The 25,185-nt window shown below is 40.6% G+C and overlaps 1 protein-coding gene across 2 annotated transcripts in view; it reads right to left on the reverse strand.

The window, feature by feature from the left end:
- CRB1 (crumbs cell polarity complex component 1) overlaps nt 1–18,016 on the reverse strand; it is a 99,538-nt gene extending 81,522 nt beyond the window's left edge. For both annotated transcript variants that reach the window (XM_040073201.2, XM_040073202.2), the window contains exon 1: nt 17,755–18,016. In XM_040073201.2, the coding sequence (XP_039929135.1) occupies nt 17,755–17,830 (76 nt within the window). In that variant the 5' untranslated portion in view covers nt 17,831–18,016. The remainder of the gene's footprint in view (nt 1–17,754) is intronic.
- Nucleotides 18,017–25,185: the final 7,169 nt, after the last annotated feature.

Below are 25,185 nucleotides of genomic sequence, written 5' to 3' on the forward strand. Positions count from 1 at the left end.
GCTTAGAATTCCTCCTGTAGAGGGGCTAAAAATTGAGGGACTATCAACAAAATTGATTTCATCTCCAAATTCTGTGTCCATGTGCATTTGAAAGGCATTGTAAGACATCCTCTTCACCTCTTCAGTCTCCTTTAGTTGTAGTTCTGCTATTCATTGCTTCTTTCCTTTTTTTAATATGAAAAGAACATGAAGCAGTGATTCTGGTAATCCAGTGGCACATAAAGATGCTGATTTTAAAATGTAGCCTCAAATATCTGTAACATTGACCCAGGTATGATGTCTTTCTGTGAGTTGTAACTGGATAAACCTAAAGCCCTGATGGTTAGAAATGCATCATAGCAGCCTGAAACACAGGGCAACTCAGTGCAAAGCCATGTTCTGATGTGTGCAGATGTTGAGATTGCCTGCAGTAAGTTCTCAGTAACACAACTGAGCACTAGATGTTCCTGATAACATCAAACTGCAGCATATCAAAGTCATGATGCTGCTTCTCCCGTCTCCCCAGACTTAAGGAAAGTAATTATCCCTGTGACAGATCAGTATTATGTGGCTGGAAATGCAGTGCACTGTGCTTTAAATGCCACAGGACTCAGAAGAAAGCTTCAGTGTGGCTACAATGGGCAGTAAGTACAGAGAAAGCAAGGCCATGCTTTTCCAGCATGAACTTTGTAGAAGAGTTCACATTCCAGCCCCTTCTGTTATGTGCAAAATTATTTTCAATAGAAGTCACCTACAATTAGCTCTGCGTGAACTAATTACCAACTGGGATTTCAAGACCGCTTGGGGAAAGTCGCAGCTCCTGTGTTTTGGGACAGGCTGGAGTGTCACAGGGAACTGGCACAACCTGAATTTCCTCAGCTGTCCTGCTGAGCCTCCATGCTGAGGGCAGCTTCCCCTCAGAGCCACGGCCATAGCACATCATTGTGATGTGATCGTGAGCTCATGATCACTGCACAAGTTGCCCTCACCGAATTCATACAGACAGAAATAGTCCCAGGCCCAGCAGAAGGATATTATCATGTGAACTGCAGAGGGCTGGCCTTTTGAACACTAGTTCAGTGACCCGTGAAAGTGAACACAGTCATGGCTCTGACACAAGATCTGTGGCAGCTTTCCTGACCTGCAGACTGTATTGTAGCATCCTAAAAACTCTACTGACTTGTAACAGAGCAAGAATGAATTTATTTCATTGTTTTACCACTTTTTGTTTCCAGAGCAGGCTCAGAAGCACTGAGGAGGAACAACTGACCCCAAAGAAAAGTAGGTATTGAAAACCCACTATATAATTAGGGACACCTTTCTCTTAAACCTTTTAAAGATGCTTCACTGTAGAAGTAAAACAAAACCGTAATATTCACCAGCATCAGGATATGCCCAGGAGCCTTCCTTGGAGAATATGCTAATAAATAAGCCTTCCATATGAGAAGAATATCACTAAAAGTCAAATTGTTAAAGCTTAATGTGATGGTGTGCTTTAGAATAAAAACACCTGCCCCTAGGGCATTAAATATCTGTTAAAAGTAAAGAGGTATCCAGCAAGCCTTTATCAAAATTAGGTCAGTGCCATTTTTGCCAGTAAAATGATGAAAAATTTTAAACCATGAATAAATGAGTGAATGAATGTTTATTCACCAGTAGCAGTCAGTATAGTAATTTCTTGAAGGCTTTTAAAATTTCTGTTTCCCCATTAATAAGCTTCTTTATTTTCTCTATCTATTTAATGTATGGAAGAGGTAGATCTAACTCCTCATCTCTCATTCCTTTCCTAGTTCTCCCTTCCCTGCCTTAGATTTTTTACCATGCATTCTCCTTTTCTTCCTCTGAGGCCTGATCCAAAGCAGACTTGTGTTTCCAGGGCAGGGAGGGGAGATTACAGTAAGTTTGTGTGGCTGGTGGATGAGCCCACTGTAATTGTAGCCCCAGGCCACAATGTCAGCGTGGCACCAGCTCCACGGGGAACACAGATGCCTCTGCTTTGCTGAAGTGCTCACACTCCTCAGGATGATCCAGAGGACAATGATGCTGCTCTGGCCTGCTATTCCCCTGATATGAGATTTAGCCATCCTGTTGCAGTGACGGGGCGGTTGTTTCACATGGATCTGCTCTGAAGACACAGGGAGAGCTCTGGGTGTTGGTGGTGCTGTGGCTGGGGAGTGGAAAACAGGATCAGCAAGCAGGAGCAGTGAACTAAAGCCTCCACAGCTTGACATCCAGGTGCTTACTCTATCTCAAGAAACTTTGGTGCCATACAATGATTAAAAAACAAAAGGCATATACCCTATTTTGGGGGAAGGGGCCTTCCTCACAATACCAGTCCAGACCTGCCAGTATAGGGTACATTATAGGGCAGCATCCTGCCCTGCTTTATATTAAATTATGCTAAATAAATAAAGGCGATCTGTGTGACAGTAAGGGTCTGGCCAGGGGGGGAAAAAAAAATAAAAAATCATGGCAATAATGAATAAGTGATAAATGTCTAGTGACTGTATTGCTGGGAGCATTTTTTTTTTCGGAGGTATCTATCATGGGGCTTGTTTTATGACCCCAAAGGGCATCACACATCGTAGTGTGCTGAGAGGCTGCAGAACAGATTGAGAAGTAGTTCTCAGTATTTAATACCTAGGGATCCTCAAAAGCCATTTCCTCTTAGGATCACATTTCCTTTGATCATTTGGGTTATTAATTATAGATATCTTGAACAGAACAAGGCACTGCTACTGTACTCCTCAAACAGCGTCTCATTTAAAAGGAACAAAATATTGTACTTAATTAGGGGTTCAGCTCTGGTGTCTTTTTGAGGCACTTTGGTATTGATTTGACCATGATAGCCTACTGTAGCAAATATTATACCATTAATAATAAAAGGAGCTTGTAGGCATAGAAGTGTAGGAAGGAAGCACCAAAATGTTTGTCATTCAGCTTGCCAGAGCAGTTGGAGTATAATCATCCAATATAGCATTTATTCTAAATGCTACATTCTGTGGTTCAGAAGTGTCTGCACTTCTGTGGAGACCTTTCCTTTGTGCCATTTTCTTAATTGTATCGAGACCATGCTTCATCAAGTGAATTCATGCAGAAGCATTTGAAGCTTAATTTTCTCTCTGGATAAATGGAAGCATATTGTTTCTGCCTTGACTCTTTAGGCTAATTTTGCCTCTGTTCTGTTTTTGTGTTACCTGTTCTTTGGTCATTATGATTAAACATATGAAATTAGCCATAAAATTAACCAGGTGAGCATTAATCTGCATATGTGAATGTTCACTTTACTCTTAGCATATGTTGATTCATCCTTGTCATCAAAAAATTGTATTAATTGACCGAGAGAGGTTTATTTCTGTAAGCTCTGGTCTCCTAAGAAGCTTTCACTAACATTTTCTTCACACTGCAATCTTAGAGATGTGTGGCAGAGATATATTCAGCATTTACTGAATTGCATTCATGGGTTACCTGAAAGCAGAGGGTTTCGCTCCCCAGCCATGGGGGTCACATTCCTGTTGGGGTGGCTGTGCAGAGGCAGGGGCAGGTCTGTCAGCAGGTTACAAATTAACACCTCCAGGCCCCTTGCTTAGGCACCTGGAGGGGGATTGAGCTAAGGTCTCATGGAGCCCTGGAGCCCAAGCCTCTGCCACCTCATCTGGCTGTTGGATGCCAGGATGGCCCTGCAGTTTGGGAGCTCTGAGGCAAAGGGAACAAGCTTAAGATGACTTCCCTCCCTAATTTATTTAGGGAGAAGACAGCAATCTGCGGTAATGGAGGAGGAGAGGGGAGAAGATGCTCATCCTGCAGAAGCGGTGCTTGTGTGACCTGCAGGATATACCACAGGTGCCCTGCAGAGCAGTGTTGTTGAGCTTCTGCTTTGCAAGGGATGAGCTTCAATTGCATTTTTCAGGTAAGATGTGGATTGTATGCATGTCAAGATAGTATAAAGTAGTTTTTTAGGTAAGTTTTTAATTACCTAGGTGTTCTTTTAACTAGTAAGAAATTGAACTAGTATCAAAACTACATATAGAGGGATTTCTTTTCTAAAACAATCAAATGAACAAACCACAAAAAAAAAAAATTGACCCTCCCCACGTGGTTCCTGATGATCAGAATTCCTACTCAAATCAACAGTAATTTTGTCAAATTGTTGAACAAAGCTTAACTTGTCAAGTACAGCACTTTAGTATGTCCATACTATACCCAGTTAAGGAGTTGCTCAGAAGTTTAATTCAAGCAGAGAAAAATATACTAAACTTACCCAACATGTGCTGAGCTTTTTACCTGTTGCCACAACATTTGGCATTTGTCACACTGATTGCAATGCTTTCTTTCTAGGCTCCTCTCTTCTGATTTGTGAGCCAACAAAAGAAAATTCTATTTTATTATTAGCAAAGAGAACTAAAGCTCCAGCTAACCTGATTTCTTTTTTCTTTGACCACCTTTCTTTTCTGGTTGCCCCCAAAAAGGGATCCCAGTTTGAATGGCATACTTGGGAGAAAGTGTAGCTGGAGAGTTCCAAAGCAGCATTTCACAGTAATTCAGCATCCCTGATCCACAGGAGGTGGGCTGAAGTATCTCCCATAATGTACCTGAACTCATGGCGGTAAGAGGGATTGTTATCTAGGAACATCTGAATTTCAGGTACACAATCCGTAACTGCCAATTGCCTTTGAGATGGCTTTTACCAACCTTGGCCAAAGACTTTCTTAAATCAGCTTTTTATTAAAAACTCACTAGGAAAGTGGTTTAGAAAAAGCAAAATCTTGTTTTCACTAGTCTGTAAATCTTCACAGTTCCTCAACAATTTTCATAACACTTTTCCTTTTTCTTCTCTGCATTGTCATGGCTGTTTGCTGCAGTGATTGAGTTTTCTTAACTGTCAGAACAATGTCAAGACAATGTGAAGACAATGTCAAGGCAAATATAGAAGGGTGACAGTGTGAAGGAGGGAAAGAGAAAAGAGCTGTCAGTACTCAGAGTGCTCTCTAGAGAAAATATTTCCCTGATAAAACCATCATCACCATGCACTGAGCAAGAGAGAATAAAGTGGAGGTAATTAAGTTACTGCACTAGGAATATGTCTGGATGACAACTTGGAGGTAAAGAAGAACTTAGAAAAGCAGTTTGTGAGGAAGTCTTTTGTCCATTACTCTTGTCCCATATCATCTCCTACATGATGCTCCCTAATACTTTTCTCTTTCTAAGCTGTTTTCCTCCTCAGGGAGGAAAGACTGCATTGCCCACTGAGGGGAAGGTGAAGGGTTTTCTCACTTGATGTGATTGCCAGACAGCCAGACACTTTATTAAGTGTCATGAGACAAGACCTCTGCTTGTGGATAGCCAGCACTGAAAGGTGCTGAGTGTCCTGCTCCCAAATCAGTTCAGAGTTAAGGCAAAATTTACCTCCACAGGAGGTAACTCCAAGGATTTTTTTACTGAAATATCCTTGGAAAGGTGACACATTGTCATAAGGATGAGCGAAGTACAGAAGTGCAGCTCATCTGGGGCTAGATTCTGGTACCAGATTCCTGTGGTACAGTACATCTCTACTGGAGCCTTGTGCAGAGTGAGGTGCTAGCCTTTAAAACAGTTTTTAGGTTTTAAAATTAGGCACTGGTCTTGCAGAAAATCTGTGAATTTGGTTTTTGTGCATGTGCTGTTCCTTCCTCCTCAGCCTTAGAGATGAATGAAAGGGAGAATGGAGGGGTTTTCTACTATTTCTGTCCTTTTTCTGGACATCAGGATAATTGGTGTAAGAGGGTTTAGATGGACATTTGTCAATATATTGCAATTCTGGAAAAACAGACACCCTGTTGTTATAATAACATTATAAATCCCACTAGAGAGATTTAAGGAAAAATTAATTATAAATAGTTCCGTAAACTCCACCAAATACTTTAGGGATTATATTTTCAGATACAAGAATTAAGTGTTAACTATTCAAAATTGAAAAGGCCAAGTATTTTCCATATGTTGCATTTACATATTTATTATAATTTATTTTAAGGAGGCAGGTAGAATAGTTAACAGATTTTCTTAATTGTTGCATATGAAATAACTGAACCATAAAAATGCTTGCTTTTCTACCATTATCCCTTTGCTGGGTTGTGCTTATTTGCAATTCATTAAGTATAAAAGCATCAAGCCTGGGTGACCCGTTTAGATGAACTGCAAATTTTATCCCCAGCTGCAGCAGCAATGCTCAAAGGAAGCTGCTTGAAGTGATTGTAGCCTGGGTTATGTATCACTGAAGGCTGACTTTTCCCCCTTGCCCAGTTAAGGCTTTTTTAACCTGAAAATAGTCTGCCATTTTGGATTGAGCATCAGCTGCAGAAGAGTGTGTTTCTTGCCTGGGGCTCAGATGCCTCCTCCCATTAGTATTCACACTTCTGCCATCATGTGCCTCTAGAAATCACTGGATCTCTCCAATCCACACAAAGGAAGGACTGTGGGATGTCAAGTGAGTGACCTGATCCCTTCAAAAGAGGCAGCTAAGAGTGAGCAAATGAAAAAAGTGATATGTAAATTCTTACAGTCAGCAATGGAAATTGCACATACAAAAAGTGCCTCCATTTGTTATATGAGTGAGTAAACAATAATGCCATTTTTTAAAAAGAAATGCTTGCCATATTACAGATCTCTCAGATGCAAAAAGTATCTGGAAAACTGTATGTGTGTCCTCCTGCTGATACATATCTATATTACTGTGTGTGTATAAAATATGAAGGGAGAAACACAAGATCTAAATTTAGTGATTTGAACAGGGAGATCACTTGGATTGTGTTCACAGCTCTCTCACTGCAAGCAAGGTATTCACCTTGCGCTTCTCAGCTCAGCATTCTCACCTATAAAACTGTCATGTGCCTCCTTGCAGGCTCTGAGCCCCAATCTGCTTATGTGTTGTAAAACAAGCAAAATACCTCACAAGGAAAAAGGTGAAATTATTTTCATGGGAGAAATTTTCTCTGCACATTTGCAAGGAAGAGAAAGAATCAAAAAGAAGTCTGTTCCTTCACACTTGTATGACTCTGCTGGGCATGACCACACCTCTGAGGATAACTTTAAAGTCAGCAGATGTCTTTGAGAGAGTCTAAACTGATGTCTAAACTCAAACTCAAGGTACAAGTGTAAGTGCAGGGAGGAAAAATGAGTTTTACAAGGTGAAATGGTGGACTGACCTTGAACATGAAAGCAGAGCCCTTGATATTAGCAGAGGAAAATGTTAGATTCCAAGACTTCACTTGAGAAGCAGAACTAATTAGAGAAGATTAACAGAAATGAGGCATGTAATAGCTGGAATAGGGCATGACTGCAGTTTGAAAGGCTGAATCACTGGACCTCTCATTGAGGTCAACATTTTAAAAACACTAGACCTTCTTTAAAAGCAAGTGACAAGTTTTACAGATGTCCCTGTGGTAGCTGAACATTCATTATAGAATTCAAGCTCTGTTCTGCACATAGGAGTTTCCTCTGTGTTAAGACTACTTTTGTCTTTGATGTCGGGATACATTTCTGAGCATGGAGTCTATTTAGGGCCCCATTCACATTCCTACTACTTTGCAGGGGGTCCTGAAGAGATAGTAACCAAGTCTGCACTATGGGAGTAACACAGTGCAGGCTTTTTTTTTTTTTTTTTTTTTCCCCAATGAATCTAAGTTGTATTTGATTGGGGTGGTTTTTGTGGTTTTTTTTGTTGTTTTTTTTTTTTCAAGAGGAGCCTGAGATATACATTGCAGTCTCTTCCCTCATACTTTCCACTTTGCATTTTTTCCTGTCACTAACCAGCTTCCAACAAACCCCAAAGATCTTTTATTACTGAATGGTGAAAATGTGTCAGAATTGGTGAGGCAGCACTTCTGGTTCACTCCCTGAAGTGACTGCTTTACCAGCATTGCAGTAATGGGCTCAGCTAAAACCCAAGTGGTTCCCATGGAACGGAAAGGGTTGGAAGGGGCTACTGATGATCATCTAGTCCAAGCCATTGCATCAACTAGAGCAGAAAGCTCAGCACCCATTGCCCATCATGTGACTACTTCTCGGAACTTTCTGTAAAGATTTAGTACAAATTTCTTATCTTTGGAAAGCCAGGTTTACTGTAAGCACGTGTAACCACATTCCTGTGGTTAATGAAAGTGCTGGTGCTCATCAAGGATTGCAGAAAAGAAGCAGTCACCCATGAAGACCCAGAATTCTTCAGGCTGATTCAGAGTCCTTGCATAAAAGATGTGCAGGTTTAAAAGACAGGAAAATCCATCTCTCAGCTCTCTGGGTGTTTGCAGTTATGCTAATAAAAGTAAAGAAAGGGTTCCCCTGTCTGTAGAAATGTTGACACAATATGTCTGAAACTGAAGCACAATTAAATAGCACTGGCAGTAGTTGTGTGAGTGCCCTCTAGAACATGTTTTTATGTTAACCCAAAGAAGAAATTGAACAATTCAAGATGCAAGCAATTTTGTGATGCTGCTTATCTCTTGAGCAAAAATCTCAGCAAGTGTAATAAGAGTCTCCACTTGCTTCTAATAGTATTGAAGAATGCAGTTCCCTCAAAGTTTACTTTAAGAACTGGAATATACCAAGCAGAGTAATTGTTGCCCGCCAGTGAAAGTATCTATCTCAAAAGACATCATTCTCCATATCCTTGAAAATAAACCATTCTTGATTACAACCCCTGACTTCCTGGTTTCATAAGCAAAGCCATGCTGGTCCTCGCTAGACATAACCAAAATGAATGGACTTAAGAAGTTAAACCAGAAAAAAAAACCCCAAAATCAACTCTGCTCAAGGTTCCTTGTGGAATAGCAGAATTATGGGCAACATATGCCTGTGTGACTGCAGCAAAACCATTGCCAGCTTGGAGGTGTTGGCTGGGGATACAGGAAGGGCACTGTGTAGGGTATTTTCTGAGGTCCCTGGGCAGTGAGAACACTTAGAGAGATCTCTGGGAACACAAAGTGCCTGCATGAATCTGTGGGCAATTCCCCAAACAGAATGAAGAATAGAGTGTTTATGGCTTTAAGGCTGTAATAGAAGTGCTGTAAAAATAGATCTGATTTTGTTCTGCTGTGTGCAGAGAACTACATTTCTCCTTTTTATTCCTTTCTATCACTTGTCAGATTATTAGGTCAGTCTGTTTGCTGGAAAGATTTTTATATCCAGATCCTTTAAAGGTGTTCAGTGTCAATCCTTCTTTCTCCTGTTTAATTCCATTAACATTTTGCTCCAAACAGTCTTGTCACTTCACTACCGTGGAAAATGGTGGCAGTTCCAAGTTGCCCACTTGTTTTTCAGAAACACAATATTCTTTGGAAGCAGCCTTTTGAATGTGAAAATGGCAATTGATTTTAGTAAGTTTAATCTTCTTGCATTTTTTCACGAGCTCCAAAATGAGATGTTAGACTAAATTGAATCAGACATTTAAGACATACTCATGAGAAAACAGAACAGATAGTTCTTGTTATATCAAATGGAGGGGATTTTTACATGGATTGAGGCTTGCAAAATGTTCAGTACCATTAGTATAACAACTTGAATTACAAATGTCAGCTGTATTTAGTGAGAGAAAAGGGATGGGTTTAGTTAGAAAAATTGATTTGGTAAGTCCTACAAAATGATGGCAATACGTTTGCTTGTTGCAGTTGCATTGCAGAGGCACCTACTTGCATTCTGCTCCAAATATATATACAGACAGGGATCAAAAAGGCTTGGCTTATCATTCCACAAACACGTTTTTTGTATTTTCCAACATTTAATGGTAGGAATCAGTGGAGGCTGGCTTCCAGAATTCTTTTAATATTGAACAAAGAAAAGAGGAGCTTACAAGGGCCTTGCATATTTTCATCTCATTTAATACCTCTGATGCAATCTGTGATACATCGGTGTCATTCCCGGCTTCTTCTCTCTGGCATTGCACATTTCTTTTGTTATGTGGCCTCTGTTTGCTTATTTCACTAGATTGGTGCCTTCTCTCTCTGTATCCTATTTATGAGGTTATGAAAGGAAATTAAGGGGCTGTTGAAGAAGAGCAGGCACAGTTAGGATTTCTTTACACTATGTCAGACCTCTGTAGTGTTTTTCCCTTTCTTACAGCCAGCACAGCTGCATCCTTCCTGCAGCAGAGGTGACTGATGCCCAAGGTGCAGCAAGGTGATGTGTATTAGTTCAGACACTCTCAGGGGCTCTCTTTCCAGCTGCTGGGAGGGTGGTGAGTTACACTGCAGGCTCTTCACTGCAGATAACAGAGCCTGATCTCCTTTCAGCTGTGTGGACACATCGTGTTCAGGCTCACGGATGGTTTGCTATACCGGGAGCAGTATCACAGCTGCTGTTGAAGCTCCTACAAATTGCCACAAAGCTTAGCTAAACGCCTCTGAAGCTACTGCTGTGTACTGATGTCTTTTCAAGGCTACATTATTACAGTGAGAGTTTTGGGTTCCCTGCTGTGAGTAATCTGTCAATGCAGGTTACTAAAATTGCAGTTGCTTGGATCCTTGCAGACTGATGACTGTCTATCATTCTGAGTTCTTGCTTTGGCTTCCTGTCAAATTATGTTGTTTTCAAAGTCCTCTAGCTCACATTCAAAGAAGGAAAGAAATGTATCACAAATTCAGAGCTAGGGCCCTCCTTGTGGAAGAAAGAGCTAATGAAGGGTTCTGTGTCACCCTGTTGGAAATCCCAACCAGGGAGACTGGAGCTGTCAAGGGAAGAGTGTGGCCAGTGTACACTGTCTCTTATGCTGCCTATAGCCTCCCTGGCAGTCTGAATGTGAATTAGAGTGTCTCTGGCCTTTATTTCACAGGACAGTCAGACTTTGGTAGCACCACAGTATAGGAACATAGTTGTACCTCTCAGAAACCTCAGCAAAGGAGCTGTCAGGCCATTGTGTCCATGGCTGAGCTCTAAGGGAGGGGTACAAAGTTTTGTTTGTTTACTCACAGCCTTGATCTGAATCACTGTGATGGAGGGCCCTTTGAAGGAACGTGTCCTGTCTGCAAAGCCCCTGACTAATGCAGTTAAAGATGCTTTGTCTGTCTCATTATTCAAGGAATAGGGGACTAGGCTGCCAGTATGCTCAGCCTTGGGCAGGCAACCAAGAGCAGTAAAAAGAAGCAAGGAGTTTCTCCCCTTGCCCTCCAGCATCCATCTAGGCCACAATTATTCAGGCACAGCATTTCCCAGCAGAGAAGGATGCACCAGGCAAGTGCCCTGATCCTTAGCTGCTGGAGAGGGGACGCTGTAACGGGTTAGCAGCCCGTGCCCCTTTTCTACCCACAGAAATATTTAGCCCTTGAAATACTCTGATTTCTGTCCCTGCTGATAAGATTCCAGACAGGCAGAAGCTGCCCTAACCCTGAAGTTGCAGCAGCCTTGCTTTGTTGATGCCTGGAGAGGGACGTTTTGCTGCGCCTGGAGGAGCCCTGCAGAGCTGCAGTGGCAGCTGCGTGGTGCCCGCCCAGAGGCCCTGTCAACTGCAGTCTTTGTCAAAAGATGGAAGCAGCTTCCTGTTGACCCATTTTATGGGTGAGTAAGATATAATCAATATGAAGTGAACTTAAGAATCTCATTGGAAAAGGGTTTATCTGGGTAACTGGGTTTTTTTGCTGTTAGCTGGTGTGAGAGGGCTTTCATAGCACTGGTAATAGCCGAGGAAACGGAGAAATACAGTGAAAACTGACAAAACATGTCAGTCCCTAAAACCAACAAATTAATCTGCAATACCAATCTGGAAAATAGTATGTATCAGTTATCTCCTTGCTGCCTACTGTCTGTGACTCCAGATGAGTCAATTAGTTTTAAAGGCTTCCCTTATAAAATGTAAACATCAGGTCCTTTTTTCCATTTTTGGGCACCACAAAGAGCAAAGGAAATACTCAAGGTTGCCTAGAGAGTGAGGCATTGTCTAAAAGATTTTCTTAATGCTGGGATGTGAATTATAAAGACAAACCCAAAAGTAGAAGCATCCCTGGGAAGTCTTTGGTTGTAAACCCCTGTAGGCAGGATCAAAGGCACTTAGGTTGCTATTTATCTAACTTATTCATTAGAGAGAGTTAAGTAACATGGACTAAGACATGTTTATTTATTGCTTTGTAGCTGGCTGGATACATATATATATATATTTAAACCTTGATATTTCGTAAAAAAGTGATTTTTGCTGCCATCAAAATAAAATGTTATACTTCTCTTAGATGAAGCAGAACTCCTACTCCAATGTTAACTTGATGCGCTGTATCCAGAATGGCCAGTTAGAACAGAAACTAGATCCCTAGTTTCCTAGGAATCTACTGCTATTTGTTTTTGTGCAGTAAGTTCCAGTCTTGCATTACTTTTTTATATGAAGTGAGAAGCTGGTAGGTTCAGCAGGCAAACCATGTTTTCATTCCGTTTCAGATTTCTGACTATGGAAATGTTGATATTGGTAATCCGTTCATTAATTATATTTTCTTGCATCATACTGTGAACAAATCAAGTTTACTCAAAATCCAAGTAAAAATATGAAGGATTTCACTCCAAAAGCCGGAAATCAAGCTACATGATCTCTAGCATGGGGGTACTTTGTGTTCTCATTTTAATCAGTGTCTCCAGTAGCCTAAGAGCTTATTTTAAGTCTAGGCTACCAAAACATAAGAGTTCTTGATGTCCCAAAGAATGAGAATAAACTATTTTCTCACTGAAATTTAGGCAACAATTCTGGTTTTGCTGCAACACAGGGGGCTGAGTACAGGGCTGCCTTTGTTTTGCACAGCACATAATCCCCAGCTGTGCAGAAGGGAAGGGAGCCATCTGCCCACCCTGTCCCTGAGCTGTCCCTGAGCTGCCCTGGAGCCTCAGTGCCACCACAGCCCTTGGGGCAAGTCCCCACCTGTGCCTCTCTGGGTCCCTGAGACCTTCATAGACCGCCCCCCCCCAGGGGGGTGCTGACTGCCCGTGGTCTGTATAACACCAGCTGTGAGACAGCAGTCTAGACAATCTCTGGCAGATATTTATCTAACCCATTCATTAAAAAGTTCTGATATAGTGTCCTTATGATCCTTCAGTTGGGGAAGTTCACACAGATCTTCCCTGATGTGCATGGAATCTATTATTTCCAGAGCCTGCCCTTCTAGAGGTCACAGGGAGCAACTGATCTCATCGCCATCCTTGATTGCCATTCTCTTTTGTGGAGGTAAGACTGTAATCATGTCTTCCCTCAGGCTTCTCTTCCTGTGACCCTTTCTCAGTGGGCACATCTTTCTAAATGTCTTTCTATTTTTTCTGTCCCTTTCCAGCATTTTCCTAATTCCTCTCTCTTGCTCACAGCAGCACTCAAAACTGGATGCAGCCAGTACTGAACAATGGTTTGATTGCTCTCCTGTGTCTTACATGTCATTTTACTGTCAACACACAGCAGCAAAATATTTGCCTTTCCCTGTAACTTTTCAATGGGGAAGTGCCCAATTTGCCCATCAAAATTTAAGCACTCTGTAAACAGCACTGGGTTGTTTTTTTCTGAGCTTCCTCTAACAGAGAGGAAAAGGTGTAGAGATTTGCACAAGGAAAAGACTCCCTAGGTGCTTTAGGTTTATCAAAACAACACAGGGAGAACAAAAACCAGATAGATAGATAGATCTGTAAACTTTGTGTGGGGACACAACCTTTGAAAGGTTTATGTATATAGTAAAACATCAGGTTTATATGAAAATAAAATACATATGCTTGTATGAAATGCTTTAACTTTCCAGCATCAGTTTCTCCAGTACATTATCATAGATACAGGATAACATACATCAGTGTTTCAAGATCTGCATGAGGTATCTGCTGCTGGTTAAGCATGAATGATAAAACACCTTTTTGCACAATCTCCTTTCTTGCCTGTCAGATTCTTTCCTAATATGTCATTAGTCACAAACAACCTGCTTACAGAGATTGTGTCCTTGCGGCAGAATTCCCATTTTGTCCCATGACTGTGAATACATCATTCAGTGGTTTGTCCTGTATTGCCAAAATCACTCTCATTTGAGGGCTAAATTTTTGAAGAAGATGATACCTTGCACTGTAATTTCTGAATGACAAAATGGGATGTGGGGAAATGTTTAATCTCCAGAGGTCCTCAGTGGTGACAGTTCCCAAGTTACAGAGCACACAGCAGAGAGGGGATCTGTAACCTGGTATCCTTACTCTGCTCTTGGAATGGTAGGTGTAGCACTCTAAGGATGCCTTGTAAGAATTTGAACTGAGTGGCTCAAGCACAGTTGTGGCTGGGATGTTCTTAATGTCACTTTTACACATTCATCTTGCTGAAGTTATGGCCTTTTTTTAAAGTCACAGGGCTACTAGTTTTCATTCTTAAGATTTAATTTCATTCCAGAGATGGAGATGTTATCCATAATAAAATATATAAATGAAAAGGGAAAAAAAACCCCACCCAACCCAGCACCGTTACAACTGGGTCTAGAAGCTGTTGCTTTTAACTTACTGGAGATGACAGCAGACATCTGAAGGATGTTTCATTTTTGCTGTGCTCCAGATGCAATGTGTGACAGCCAGGGGGGAGGCAGGGCTGCAGGGCTGCTGCTGCCTGTGCTCAGAGGCTGCTGAGTGCAGCTCTGACAGGCTCAGCTCCACGGAGGGCTAATGAGGAGCTGCTGAATGGGCTGTAAACTCATCAAACCACACTAACAAGACTGCTGGAAAGCTCCTTACATCATCCGAGTGTGCATGAGGGATGAGGAGTGTGAGCAAAACCACAAATCTCTTTACAAGCAGAGCTTTATTCCTAACACAGTAATTAAGCAGTAATTAGAAGTTTCTTGAGTAATGGGAGTAGTTGTGTGAAATTAAGAGTTCTTGTCCATGGGGAAAAATTGCATAGTGCCAGCATCTCAGAGGGGTGGAAAAAGGCTGCAAGTAAAGCTCAAATATTTTGCTCACATGAACAGCAATCCCAAATTTCCATTCTTAATTTATGGACATTTGAACAATTCATGAAGCATTAATTTTGATGTAAATAATATGTTTTTTAGCTCTGCTGAAAGGTCACTAAAATGGAGAAAAATAGAATCGCAGAATGGTTTGGGTTGAAAAGAACCTTAAAGATCATCTAGGTTGAATACCCTTTCTGTGGGCAGGGACAACTTCCACTAGACCAGGCCTTGAACACTTTCAGAGATGGGGTATCCACAGCTTATATGGGCAATAGTTTTGACCTTAAAATATTATTTTTCTGTATTTTTCCCCAAAAGAAGACAATTCTACAGTAGTGATAGGTAATCTTGTTTAAAAAAACTTGTTAAAAAATCAGTACTTGAATGTTGAATTAAAAGATTTTGAATTTGACTTTAGACAGAATCACTTCCAAAACTGATGTGTAAATATACCTGTATTTATCAGAATTTCTCTTCCTCTATTTCATAAGCAACTCTCTGTCCACAGTTTCATGCTTGTAATTCCTGTTAGACAATAGTATGGCAGCAATCAGAGTTATCAGTGTTGTTCTGGATTTGGGACATGCTTCCTGTCACCTGTTGTACATAATGATTCATGGTCCCTCCTCACACAGGGCTGGGCATCTCTGGATGCCCCCAGATTAATTTTCTGTGAGTAGTTCATTTGGCATGATTTTGGGAACAAATGATGTTCTCAAAATGCTGTATAAACCCAACCTGTATTGAAGGCTTGCATACAGAGTTCATGGCTTCTAAATACTATTTATTTTCCAAATTGTTTAGAATAAATAGTTATAAGGAACATTCTGCCTTTAAGCAGGACCTAAGATTCAAATCCTTTGGGGGAAGACAAATCCAGTAAATTGATTTTAAAAACACAATGGCTGACACAGCTTCTATAAATATCATCAATCACCTCTGCTTCTCTGTCTTGGTCTTTCTCAGCTTTAATTTTTAAGTAGGGAAGTAATTGCAGTCAATTCTTCTGCTTCTATTTCTGTCTTATCTGTTCACAGTTATGGTTTTATTAACAGAAACTGTTAGCAGTTTCAGATGGGGTACAAACTTTCTAAAGAGAAAACGCCTACCAAGATCATTAAATCCTGACAGATAGAGATATGTTCCTGAGCCTGATTCTGGTTCCAATGCAGCTGCTCCATCCTGGTATATCAACTGGTATCACACTGTGGCAACAGCCACAGTTCTACCTGAGAAAGTCCTCCAAGACTAAAAAGCCCCTTGCTTGAGACTGGCCATATGGCCATAACCCAGAGAAAACCTGTGCCACATCCGAGATGTTATCCCAGTTAACTGGGCTAAGGAAAAGGCATAAAATTATGTACAATTACTTTCCTCACCTTTAGCATCCTGCATTTTCACCTCAGGTGAAAGCCAAAACTTGTATTTATCTTCTTTCTTTAAATTGATTCCTGGGAGCTTTTCTTTTGTTTTCATTCTAGCAGTTTTCTTTGTGCATGAGGTTTTTAATGTGACCTTCTAAATTTATAAGAACTTAACTATTAATTCCCATTCCCAAAGCTTTTATATTTTCTTCTGACTTGCCTGCCTCATGGATAAATGAGATTTTCTTAACTAAAGCTACTACTATTACTTTCCTTTACTCAGATAGCAGATTCTGTCTTAGAGACTTTCTGGTTACTCATCCTACATGATGTAGACTTGGAAAATTGCTTTGTGAAAGTTAAAGGTTGTCTTTTTTTTTTTTTTTTTTTTTTTTTTTTTTTTTTTTTTTTGTATGTCCTATTGTGAGTTAATTTAGAAAAAGCACTTTAGCTTCCCTGATTCACATCAGTACATCCCTAAAAAGAAAATTACTACCATAAAATGATGTTTCTATGTCATTCTGTATTTTTCTTATATTTTCAAGCGTGGGATTTTTTTTCAGTGCTGGTTGATTCAACTGCATCTGTTTGCTTTTTAGTCTTTAATTTATGTTGGGCTGTAAACTGTCCAAGTAACAATTTGAGTGATGCAGCAACAGAAGGTGACCCAGATTACACAACACTGTACGCTAATGCCAAGTCTTCTTGTTTAATGGCAGCTGCTCAAAGCTTTGTGTTATTGCTATTCACATGCAACAGACACAAATCAAACAGCCTCCTCAGGCACACATCCCACAGATCTTCATTTTAAACATGTTCGAGAGCTGCTGCTTTTCATACACACAGAGGAGCCTCACCAGCTGAGGCCATTTAGCTTCCTTGGCTTGTATTTACTGTCAGCCATCTGACACAATTATCAAGGAAACCCTTTGTGACTTCCACTATTTTGCACACTTCTGTTTATGTGGAAGTTTGCCGAGAACATTTTTTCTCCCTAAAAGTAGTTGCACTTTCATGCTCCCTTATAATGGACGTATTTTACAACACCAAACACATCACAGTTGTTTAATAACTGCTTTCTCTAGAGGCTGTAGTTTAAAAAGTATATATAATAAAGCAATACTACTAAAAAATGTAACATGAACAGTTAAGCAGAGGATAAATTAGTCTAGATTTCAATAAGAAAGGTTTAGATTTACTGAATGAGCAGTATCAAAAGCAGACTTTATAGGTACAGTTTTAGCAAAATAATTTATTGCTGTACCTTGAATATGCAAAGCAACAAAATGCTTTCATTCTTTATTTAAAAAAAAAATAAAAATCAAAGCATGGAGATCAGGAAAGCTATCAAGCAACGAGTTCATACAACTTAGTTTCATGGACCAAATTTTTTTGGCATCTCCATCGAATTTTTAAAGCCTTCTGACAACACAAGCTTTCTGCTGGAAGTGCACGTCTAACCATCTCCCCAGAGGACATGTCAGAACAATAAGAAAGAGTGCAAATCTTACTTTTTAAATGGATGAACAGCAAAAAACTGAGGTAGAAGATGAGTAGAGAGTTAATTCTTGAATGAGCCATATTCATCTTGATAGGACATCCTCTGCCGAGTTGCCTGTTGTCCAAAGGGCCGGTGCTGATCCTCACTGCTTTCTCCTCATGTCTGCAGCCGAGGGCACACCCGGGGCAGCCAGCCCCCTACGAGCCATCTCTGCCCGTGCCCCTCATCAGCCTGCTCGCTGCTAACCTGCAGACTTGGATTCAAAAGGCACTTGTGCTCGTTAAGGTTTTACTTCGGCAGGTCCGAGTGATTTTTCAAACCTGGTGCAGATTTGTGCGGGAGCCGGACTGGAGTCTTTCCCCGGCTGTGCTGGGGACGGCGTGGGAATGGTGCTCTCTGCCCTGCCCTGCCCTGCCCTGCCCGGCTGCTCCCGCAGCGCAGCCACGGCACGGAGTGCCCGAACCTGGTCACTCGTTCATTAGCTCCCACCAAACCGCAGCTACAGGACACTCCTCATCCGCAGTGCAAACGCTCGCGTTCCCTTGCACAGTCAGCTCACAAACGCTTTCTGCTTTCCGAATTTCCTCTGTTATATTACACTGTTAGTATATGAGGTGAGAAGATGAAACATCCACATTCTTAATCTTTTTAGTTAGTGAGTTGTTAGCCTGCTCTCTTCTTCAGTATTAATTTTTTGTTTCATTGGTATTTTTTACACTGGCGTGACTAAAAAGCACACTCCTAGGAGCTGGCACAGGACCTCTGACCTTCATCGTCATGCTATAATCTTGAACTGCTCATGGAGGAACCAGTCACTTACAGAACCAGGAGATGTCACAGCAGCATCGATAAGAGAAGGGGATGGTGGCAGGACATGGACTCCATTTGGTTTTAGCCAGGGCTGGTATTAAACAGCTGGTATTAAGTGCCATCAGCCTGCCCCAGCTGCCCCAGCAGCTCCGCACCCCTGTATGGCACAGGCAATGTGCTGTTTGTACCCAGCGCTGTGTGTGTGCAGTACCTCCTCCATGGATCACAGCTTTGTCCACAGATAAAATCCTTGTCCTGCTCTAGCAGAAGGAAAAGTGAGGGCAGACAGCAGCAGCCCCAGGAGCTGTATTCATACCATGAGCCAGTGCAAACTCTGGCACCTCACACACCCAGTGTGTGTGTCCACTGTGGGGAAGCTGTGCCACAGCAATTGGTGCCACTGCTCCTTTCTGGCTCTGATGCCAAGACAGAGACGAGCTGCCTGTTTGGCAGTGAATCTCTTCTTTCCATCACCTTCACCTCTACCAATCCGCCTGGTCTTTGGCTCTTGGCACTTACCCTCCTTGCCTCAGTGAGCATTCAGGGATTCCCAAGCCCAGGAACTGCCTGAAGAATCTGCTTGGTCATTGCTTGTTATTTCTGTATTGTATGTTAGTTACTGTCAAACAGGTAATGCTTAATGCATTTGGTATTGTGTTTATCCTCCCCACTTCAGCAGAATGTTAATCCCTGGTTCAGGAAGCCTTTGATAATGAGTTTAATTTTACATGTACACTTAACAAAGTACAAGCTGAAAGTCAAGTATATGCTGAAGGCCTCAGATGAGTAGGGAGCAGACTGTTGACGCCAACATGAATTCACTAAAGCTGCTTATAATAGGTAGGTACTTTCATATCGCTCATTAAGCTCAGTGAATTGATTAATTTAAAAATTTCTCCTGCAGCAAAGCTCCTTCTTTCCCATCTCATTTGTGTGGAGCTGCACTCCCTCACTGCTGGCCTTGTGGCACACCTTCCCAGACCCTCTCTCCCTTCTCTGGCACCAGCAGTTCGAGCAGCTCCATCGTCTGCTTCCCAGGAAGCCTCCACCCTCCCACTCCCCTGAGTCTCCTTACTCTGTTCACCACCTCTGATCTCTCTGATGACAACCCAGGCTGAATTTCCTGGCCAGATGTCATGGGCTATGAACATTATGATGAAGAGGGGTCCTAGAGGAACGTACTTAGATTACTATCAAGTTAAAGATCATTAAATGGCTAACTGTATTTTTCAGCTCTTTCACTTTTTGTAATCCCCTTTCTTTTAAGTTTACATTTGTAGTTGTTTGGATGTTTTCTTCTCCTTGCCATCTGTCTGCTTCATTTCTGTTTGAAATTATGCAGTGAGATACATAATCATTACAATGCGAGCATGAAAATACCACTGTCATCTGGGAAGTCTCTTTTCAGGCTAAATAATGCAGTTTAGCTCAGTGCTGATTGCCTGCTTAAAGTGCATTATTATTTGAATTTGTCACTATATAACTTAGAACAACGATATTTTCTGGATTCATATTCTAGTAATTTTGGAAAAGAAATCCTGTGAGTATACAGAAATTAAATTTAAGCAAATACAAAGTTTTCAATTCTGAGGAAAATATGGTAAGTACTTCCAGAAAACAGTCACATCTATTAAATCTGGATATTTTTCTGAAAAATATACAAGTACTTGTAAAATCTCTACTCTTAGGAAACTTATCAGTTCGCAGACATGAGGATGTGTCACCAATCTGAGAACTTAAATGTATTGTGTTAACACATATGTTGACATTAGAATTAAATACTCTGCCGTGTGGCTCTGTGGTAATTAATATATGAATACCTCTTGGGTCTTTTGAAAATATAATCACTTTCAGAATAACCAAAAGAGCTGCTTTTTTCAACCTGTTTGAAACTTAGCTCTGCATTTCCCAATGCCTTTTTCAAATGTTTCTTCTTCTTTGTGAGCTATTCATATCCCAGAATTTAATGGGGAATAAAGGAAATTAACTTATCACTGCCCTAATTCCTTGAAGTTACCTGCAGGAGGAGGTTTGAATTTCTGCATGCATATCATTTGTACACAGTGAAACATAACATCTAAATGTAATTTCTAGCTTTGATGAGATTTTGCAGTCACGAAAGTCTAGGCTATGCCATTTTCTCAGGAAAAAGGGATTTGTGTTGTCATTTGCTTTCACTGAAGTGCTGCCTTTTCTGTTCTGATTGCTTCCGTGTAATAATGACAGAGTGGTGTGGTATCAGACTACACTAGTCAGTGTCATCTCTTCTAAGATATTTTATGCAACTCTGTCCAACTAATTTCATTATCTAACATCTTTTGCTTCCTGATATAACCAGCATTTTCAATTTTCAGATGACAGTAGTACTAATTAATTGTGTATCTTCTGCTTCTCACTGCTAGGCATGTTTTCTGATTGTTCAATGTTGCTCCAATTAAAAGTGCAGTTTTTATTGATGCCATCCTCTGCCTTCTAGGTCTAATATATTTACAGGTGATTTTCCTAAGTAATTGGCACTTCTTTTCCAATGTTTTGGTAGTTTTAATGTAAACTACAAAATGAACAGAAAGTAGTATAGTTAAGTAATTCATACAGAGTGTCAAATTATCTTGCAAGAGGAAGATGTGAGTTTACAAAATGCCTGATGCTGACTAACCTGAAGCTTTTATTAAAAATCCCTTTGTTCACTGGCAAATAATGCACTGGTAATAGGAACAGGTGGGTGTTTTCATGGAAGAGTGAAAGAGTGACTGAGCTAAAGATAATATTTGCCCTAGTCAGGTTTTGCATATGCAGAACTCAGCTGGACAGTGGCTCTTCACGACCTGCTAGAACCAGATGTTCTTTGAGGAGCTGGTCCCTTCCCACCATATATTCCTGCAATTCTCTGAATACAGAGATTTCCTGTACAAGCTCCACCCAGCCTGTATTAGCTCAGTCCCCAGTTCTGCACACCTGTTGCAGAAAGCCTCTGTTTTTAAAATAGACCCTGTTTTTCCCTAGGGTCTTTCATTTTCTTACTCGTATTCAATGGTGCTTCTTGTGTACATCTTCTCTTAAGTTCTTGCTGAATTTCATCAGGGATGAAATTTGGATTCTAAATTTCACTGGTGTTCCCAGTTCACCAATGGGAGAGCTTCATTTTTAAAAAACTATGGAGCATTCAAGCATAAAGTCACTCTGGTCTGACATCCTGGTTTGGGCATTAAAATACATTCTGAAATGTTTATTGAAAACTGAGGATGATGGAGCTTCCTGGAACAATGGACCTGACCAGGTCGTCCCAATCATCTTCCTGTTTATGGTACTTCATGTACCTCTTCATTAAACAACTGATAGCTTTGTTTTGTTTTGTTTTGTTTTCTTCAGCACGTTGCACTTTGGGTAATTATGAGTGGACAAACCAACCCAATGGATAAATCAATGTGAATAAGGGATGGCTGAAAGGTCTTGTAGATAGGGTTTTATTATAAGAGGAAGTTGCTTACCTCATTAACAGAATCACTACAGATCTATTTGCATTTTAATTAGGCTCCTTGCAACAAGAACAACTTTGATTTCATTGATTTCCTGTAACACTTGCAAAGTAAACCACCCACAAAAGAACTGGGCAAGAGAGAACTGGAATCTCCTTTAGCCCATACTTTTCCAGAGACAAATATTTGATGACTTTATTTAACTTCTTAGTCTATAAATGTTACTTCTTTTTGAGCTTTCTTTTCCTTTTCTTTTCCTTTTTATTAGGGTGGACAAATATTTGGGGTTTTGAATGCTTGCTTTATTCCTTTTATGTCTATCTCAACCAAAGTAAAGCACCAGAGCACAACCTGTCGGTTCTGCCTGTTTTCAGATTACTAATGTTTTTATGAAACTGAAGGGCTTTATCTGAAAATGTAAAGTTATTTTGCAAGACCTGCCAAGCATATTGCTTTCTTAAATGTCAGACATTTTTTGAAATTATGACTACTTTTTTGATTCCCATGGTAGCTACTTTCCTACTGAGTAATGAGGGATTTCTACGTGCCAACCTAAAATACAAATTTAACCAAGGATTACAGGAGCGTTGAGCTGATTTGCTCAGATAGGTCTAATTTTGGATGGGATAGAAATAGTGGGAGCAATAAAAGCTGTTTTGGTTTTCACATGAAGTCTCTCCTGAGTATTTTACACATAGGCAGACAAAACAAAGTGGCTGTGCAAGGTAGGACAGGATTCCCCTGAGACCTGCAGAAGTCAAAAAAAAAAAGTGTGATTCACTTATTCTTATCTTTAATGAATTTTTGTGAAATAACCTGGTTTTATCGTACTGTGTGTGGCTGAGAAGCTGGGATCAGGAAGCAGGGAAGCAAGAGGCATCACCAGGGAAGCAATTTCAATCAGATGAATGCTAGGTCAGGCCTTGTCAATGCAGATGAAAATTGGCAATTAGTATTCTGTGCCTTGCTGCTAATGAACCATCTAATCAGAAAGTTTCTGTCTGTACCAATAAGCTTCCTGTGAGTGCCAAGGTTATAGGAGTGCTTGAGAAAATGAGGCAAATTGTGGTTTTACAAAAGCACGGATATATTAAGTTCTAAATGGGTTGTACATTTATTTCTCCCTCTATGCTTTTCACTTCAGCAGACTAGACGTGTTAACAGTCTTACAAATCCTCTTGTAATTCTCTTTCTTAATTTCCTTCAGAGTGAGGTAACTCATACTACAAACCAGAAAGACCTAAACATGAAAGTATTGGAATTAAATGGAAAATCCCATCTGTTACAGGGAACATAGTTGTATAGTTCAGCCACAGTTTCAAAGGTATTTGGAAAAGATTTACATAGGTTTGTAGCATGATTTCATCTGATCAATACAAAATGGTTTTGGAAGTAATTCAGACCCAACAATTCCAGCAGGCAACAGTGTAGAGGAAGAGAAAGAGCAAGACTCAGGAGGTCAGGATTAGTAACCAAATATGCTTGATTTTAACACACACTTTGCATGTAAACATTTCACTTCTGGTAAACACTGCAGCTGTCCTAGGGACAGGGCAAGATGATGACTGCAGCCATGGGGAGAGGCTGGAAAGGAGGAGATGCTTCTAAAACTGTTGTTTGAATTTTGGTCTTTGCAAACAGAGAAAGGTGACAACACACTTGGTTTCACAGCCAAGCATGGGGCTGAGGGACACAAAACTAATTCTTTCCCTAGTTTTCTTCACTGTATTTGTAGTGATAAATCATTTTGAGGTAGTTAAATTTGCAATGCAAAACACCATAACACTTAAAAAGTGACTTTTGTAGCAGCCAAATACAGCAGTTTCTTAATTTTTCATGATCTCTAATATCCCTTATATTTTTTTTCCCTTCTTCTGTATTCAGTCATTGTATATTGAGTGTGACACGGTTTTGAAAAGCATCTGACGATTTGGATCTCCTGGATTTGCAGGTTTTCAGTTGAAGGATTTGACTTCCAGAAAGCGCAGAGCAAAATTTCCCTGTAGGCATCTCTGAAGTGTCTCGGTGAGGATCGTGGCAAGTACTAAATTCCTCTTGGAAATCTTGGCCTCTGTGTTAAAGTATTAGATAATATTATGGGAACAATAAGCAGCAGTAGGTGCCCCAAAGGGATTTCAAGTTTCTGCTAAGATTGGGTAAGACAGCATTCATCTTAATGCCAATGCCTTTCTCAAAGGCTGCAGTTTTGTACTGAACTAAATCCTGAAAGTTTGTCAGTTCGAATTATATTGTTCACAAGGTAAAATGAAATATCCTGGCTTCCAAACTTGTGCTGACTTTGATTATCTCACACCTACTTTAACCACTGGTGGTAATGCTGACCTCAGTGATGATGACATATGTGATGTCACCATGTTCCAATGCCAGTGAAAGGAAAACACCTCTAGGCATCATGTTGGATGTGAAAGGGGGAAGGAGGAGACATTACTACTGTAGTTGACTTATATTCTTCAACTGTGTAGAGACCCCTTCAAATCACCAGGTGGTTTGTTGCTGAACTGCATCTTAATTTTTGTGTGTGGGCAAGCTGAGATCTTTGCATTTGTTGAACTTCATGCAGTGCTTTCCATTTTCCTGGATATCAAGTCTTTTTCCTGTTTTTTTCCTTTTTTTTCCTCTTTTTTTTAATGGCATTTTATAGTAAGTTCTTCCAATACACTGAAAGCCTGGGTGAATATGCCTTTGTTGTGCATGGGCAGGTGCTGAGACCTCTGGTATTGGCACCCAGATTTGACTTAAACACCAATATTCACCAAACACAGTTTTGTGGGACTGAGACTTCTAAATCTGAGAGTTTCTGACTTTCTGGGGTACAAGAATTTCTAAGCCAGCACTTCCAATGTAATTACCATTATCAGAGAAACAAGATTTTGCTGTCAAACTGCATCTTCAGTGCCTTGACTATAAGCAAGTTATTTTAAAAAGATGCATTCACAGTAGCAAACAAGAAATCCTCACAACAGTGTGGCCCATACGTGTTGCAGGAGCTCCTCATGCTGGCAGGGTAAGGTTTCCTCTTCGCTTCCAACTGCACTCAGAAATGAGGATGTTGCCACTGGTGTGACAGAGTGATGAGAAGCTCCACACTCCCACAGCACTTCTGAAAGATTTTTAGTCCCCAGCTAAAGCTACAG

Source organism: Hirundo rustica, chromosome 9 (genome assembly GCF_015227805.2).
Source record: "Hirundo rustica isolate bHirRus1 chromosome 9, bHirRus1.pri.v3, whole genome shotgun sequence".
Lineage (NCBI taxonomy): Eukaryota > Metazoa > Chordata > Aves > Passeriformes > Hirundinidae > Hirundo > Hirundo rustica.